Raw genomic sequence first — 4,316 nt, 5'->3', positions numbered from 1 at the left:
TTTGAACGAAAGTATCATGGAATTATTATATTTAATAGTCTAATCAAAATTAACTATTAATTTTATTTAGTCTAATTTTCTCCAATAAAATTTTAATGGATGGAATAATAATTTAGTATTCTTTAAATATTTTTATTTTATTTTGAACAACACTATAAATGTACATTATCTAAAAGTTGATTCAATGAATACAATAACACAAATTAAATATAGTTAAATCAATTCCAAATACTTAAACATTTAAATAAATATACAATTTTGTTAAGGAAGAATAAGTTGCTAAACTTGAGTATTACTTCAATTGGTAAAAGAAGGAGAAGTATACAATTCAGATTTTAATTTAATAACCTCATTGCATTGAAATTCAATAAAAAATAAAACAACTTCTCCAACATAACATAATAAAATTCCTTTGAAGAAGTTTAATAAAAAACTAAAAGAAAAAAAGTTGTATTAGATAACCAGATGAAAACAATAGTAGAACTTATTTTTATTTTAATACCTATCAGGAGTTAGAAGAATTTGGAATTACAATTAACTCTGGAATAAAGTTACGAAATGAGATAAATATTTAATACTTAATAAAGTAACAAAAGAATAAAAGGGTTATATTAACAAAGAAGATGAAAGAATTATTCATGAATTTCAAGAAAAAGAAAGAAAATAACATAATTCAGTCAACTCTCAATATTCTTCTTAATTAAATAAATATTAGAAATCTATTTAATATGTACAACAATCAAAATTACATTACAAATAATATAATACCTGTATTATAAAAGATTTATGAAACTATTTATAAAAATGAATTTATAAGTAAAAAAGTTAGGTTGATAGTGATTGGAATGAATATAATTATAATTTATTCTGTTTAATTGTTCTGGAAAACAAAATTTTCTTCTTCTATTAACTAGTTTATACAATGAAGAATATCATATTTATTGATCAAATATAAAAGTTACAAAAGAAGATGGTTTAAAACTGTTTCATAATATTTCAGTGAATATAAATATCATTCAACTCAAAAATTTAATTTATATTTGAAAAAAATGAAACAACACTTTAAAGAAGTAATTACAAAGATATTTGTAAAGACAAATGGAGAAATAATTGAATAATCAAATTTAGTGAATTGGTTTGTATTCACTAACAAAATCCAATGATAATTTGTTCGACTGATACTCAAGTTTTTATAATTGAAAACTAAAGAGTTCTAAACAGTTATTTTTATGAATTTTAATTGGTTCTTATTATTGTCAAATTATTGTTTTATTAAATAACAAATAAGTATAAATTATAGCCTTTGTTGAGAAATAGATGAAGATTCTCTTTCATCAGCTCTAATCCAATAATAAAGTGTTGATGCACATAAATTCTGATACTCTGGAAACTTCTTTAAATACCGAAGTGTGTTTGATATCCCAAGATCTTTTCCTAAAGTTACTGCTTTTTCTTTGAGACTTTTTCTCCATCTTGTTTTCTTTGGAGATTTTCTTTGAAAAGAAGATGTTGATGAAATAACATTGTCAGAAGGATTACTTTGTGATCTGATTGCTTCTATCTCATTTCCTTCAATAACTTCATAAGTTTCTTTAGAACATGGAACAAAAGGTGATTTCATTTATGCAGTTTGTTTGAAGACAACTTAAATAGGTTAAGAGTTAGTTTATCAATGGTACAATCTCTTCTAATCAAATCTCCAAATCATTTCATTTTTAAACAAAATCAAATCACTTTTCGTGATTGTGAAATCCTTCATTAAAAATAATTAAATAACAAGTTCTCGATCATTAATAATTGTTATGAACCAATTAATTGAAACATCATTTTAAATGTACTTAAAGAGTTTTTATTTATTTCAATTTGATTAAATGATATTAAAAATGTTTTATTATGATGTACTTCTTAAAAATATACTTAAAGCAGATACAATTAAGTGTATCTAAGAAGATAATTAATTATAATTACAAATACTTATTGAACTTATTCTTTCTAATTTTCTAAATTCTTTCTCTTTATTTTTACAATAACAATGACAAAAATATACTAAGTGATATAGAGTCTGTTAATTAAATTATTGAAAAACATAAATCTATCATGAGTTAAACTTTAGCTATATCTTATTTATGTTATTTCATTAAACTTTAACATAAACTATAGCTTATTTATTTCTTCTTAAAGTATTTATTTATAACTAATTAATTCAACAGTATAAACAGTAAATATCTATAGTAACAAAACGAATGATTGTAAAAATTATTAAAAAAACAAGAAAGTGTATTCGAATATATCAAATATTCATTTTATACAATCAAATAAAGAGTCAAATTACAATTAATTAATCTTTTTATCTCAATTATCATAAAATAATCATACTAACTATTTTACTTTGAGAAAAAAATTGTCCAATCTTCTGATAAATTTAATAACTAAATATGGACTCCAAACAATTGAAAGAAAGAAACAGGTGATTAGAAAAAGAAGATAATATAGTTATAATGAAATTAAAAAAAAATATAAAATTTCTTAATAAATTGAACTAAAACTCATTCTATATATTCAAAAAAAGACAAAACAAAGAAATAGAATAGTTATTTATAAATGATAAATAATGAATGTTATTTGTTTAATATTAACACTTAAATTCTTTAAACAAAATAATAACAGTGAAAATAATTGAAAAATAAGGTAAACAAATTGAAATGAATATTTAAAAATTATTTGAATAATTCAGAGTTTGAATTGAATTATCTTTTGTATTTCTTAATAATAAAATATTTATCAATTTAACAAACTTATTTCTTATTATTTTAAACTATTTCAATAAAACATAATAATCATTATAAATTGTTTCTTTTAATTAATAATAACTACTTTTATAACCAATTACTGTTTTTAAGTTGGTTGTATAAAGTGTTTCTTAAATATAATTTAAATTCATTCTAGGAACTTTGAGTAGTAAGAATATTTAATTTAAAACACTTCTTCACATAATTCTATGTATTGTTAAATAAGAGAAAGAAATGAAAATATTTATAATGAGAAGAAGTATTATTGGAAGAACATTAAAACAAAATTAAAACAATAATGTTCTTGAATCTATTAAAATAGACTGTTTCTTTAAAATCCTTAATAGATTTATGTTTTATTTAATTAAAAATAATTAATTGTGTAGTAGTTAAATGAACAAAATGAATATCTATTTTGTTTTGAGTTTTCGTTTGAAGTGTTATATCAGGATACTAAATAAAAATAAATAATTAAAACAGCCTTCAATTTTGTAATTCTTTTTTGTTTTCTTCATTAGAACTACCACTGGAATGTGTCTGAGAAGATACTGAAGAAGTATTAGAGAATGAAGAATTTGTGCTTTTATGTTGGTTTTCAAGTTCTATTGAGACTTCAGTCATAGATTTATTTGGTATTGATTCTTTGTCTTTGTTTTCTGGACTTGAAGAAGTTGAAAGAGATTTAGGTATTTCTTCTTCATTGTTTTGTTTTTGAGACTTAAGATTTAGATACTTCCGAACAACTACAGCCACTATAAGAATAACAGCACAAACTATAAGAAATGAGACAAAAAGAGAAGAGACTATTATTGCAATTGTCTTTTTTTCTGACTTATCATTATTTATCTCTATTTCATTAGAATATTCACTTGTTGAGTTTGTTTGTCCTATTACATAGTTAATTATGAAAGTTATAAGAAAGATAGTGTTTCTATTCATCTAATAGTGAAATGGAATTTATGAACTTTATAAATGTTTTTATACAATAACAAATAATCTATTTTCTTTTTTAATTGAGTAATAAAGTTAAGTAATAATCATAATTTCTAATTCTTATTATTTAGTTAGTGTAAAAGTAGTATTGAGTTATTCTAGACTTTCTTAATGATAATAAGACAATAAAAACTAATGAGATTAAATTTTTGTATTCTTTATAATTTGAAAAGAATAGAAAGAAAAATAAATTAAAAAAAAAATAAGAAATTGTAACACCGAATCAAGTTTAATTATCAGCAGCTCCTTCTTTATTACCTCCTCTAATAAGACCAGTTCTTCTAGCAGCAACTTTACCAGCTTTTTGTCCTGGTGGTGATGATCTCTTAAGAGTGGTTGGATGTCCAACATGTTGATGGTTTCCTCCTCCATGTGGATGGTCAACTGGATTCATAGCAACACCTCTAACTCTTGGCCATGTAGTTCTTTTAGCCTTATACATACGATAAGCAACACCAGCCTTAAGAATTGGTTTTTCAGTTCTTCCTCCACCTGCAATAATACCAACCATAGCTCTACAATTTGATTTTAATG

The 4,316-nt window shown here is 22.3% G+C and overlaps 2 protein-coding genes across 2 annotated transcripts, besides 9 other annotated features; both read right to left on the bottom strand.

Moving 5' to 3' along the window:
* The first annotated feature begins 20 nt into the window (after window positions 1-20).
* Window positions 21-69: a sequence feature (AT_rich).
* Window positions 70-103: 34 nt separating this feature from the next.
* Window positions 104-144: a sequence feature (AT_rich).
* Window positions 145-1,023: 879 nt separating this feature from the next.
* Window positions 1,024-1,051: a sequence feature (AT_rich).
* Window positions 1,052-1,294: 243 nt separating this feature from the next.
* EDI_291620 (uncharacterized protein) lies at window positions 1,295-1,621 on the bottom strand (the record flags this gene model as incomplete). Its single annotated transcript, XM_001738526.1, has 1 exon — window positions 1,295-1,621. The coding sequence occupies one exon, from the start codon at window positions 1,619-1,621 to the stop codon at window positions 1,295-1,297; it is 327 nt and encodes a 108-aa protein (XP_001738578.1).
* A 225-nt stretch (window positions 1,622-1,846) lies between these two features.
* Window positions 1,847-1,895: a sequence feature (AT_rich).
* A 589-nt stretch (window positions 1,896-2,484) lies between these two features.
* Window positions 2,485-2,536: a sequence feature (AT_rich).
* A 227-nt stretch (window positions 2,537-2,763) lies between these two features.
* Window positions 2,764-2,870: a sequence feature (AT_rich).
* Window positions 2,871-3,143: 273 nt separating this feature from the next.
* Window positions 3,144-3,169: a sequence feature (AT_rich).
* A 74-nt stretch (window positions 3,170-3,243) lies between these two features.
* Window positions 3,244-3,266: a sequence feature (AT_rich).
* Window positions 3,267-3,272: 6 nt separating this feature from the next.
* On the bottom strand, window positions 3,273-3,728 carry EDI_291610 (uncharacterized protein; the record flags this gene model as incomplete). Its single annotated transcript, XM_001738525.1, has 1 exon — window positions 3,273-3,728. The coding sequence occupies one exon, from the start codon at window positions 3,726-3,728 to the stop codon at window positions 3,273-3,275; it is 456 nt and encodes a 151-aa protein (XP_001738577.1).
* Window positions 3,729-3,964: 236 nt separating this feature from the next.
* Window positions 3,965-3,988: a sequence feature (AT_rich).
* Window positions 3,989-4,316: the final 328 nt, after the last annotated feature.

Source organism: Entamoeba dispar, genomic scaffold (genome assembly GCF_000209125.1).
Source record: "Entamoeba dispar SAW760 scf_1105229461433 genomic scaffold, whole genome shotgun sequence".
Lineage (NCBI taxonomy): Eukaryota > Evosea > Mastigamoebida > Endamoebidae > Entamoeba > Entamoeba dispar.
This window is presented reverse-complemented; position numbering and strand designations above follow the sequence as displayed.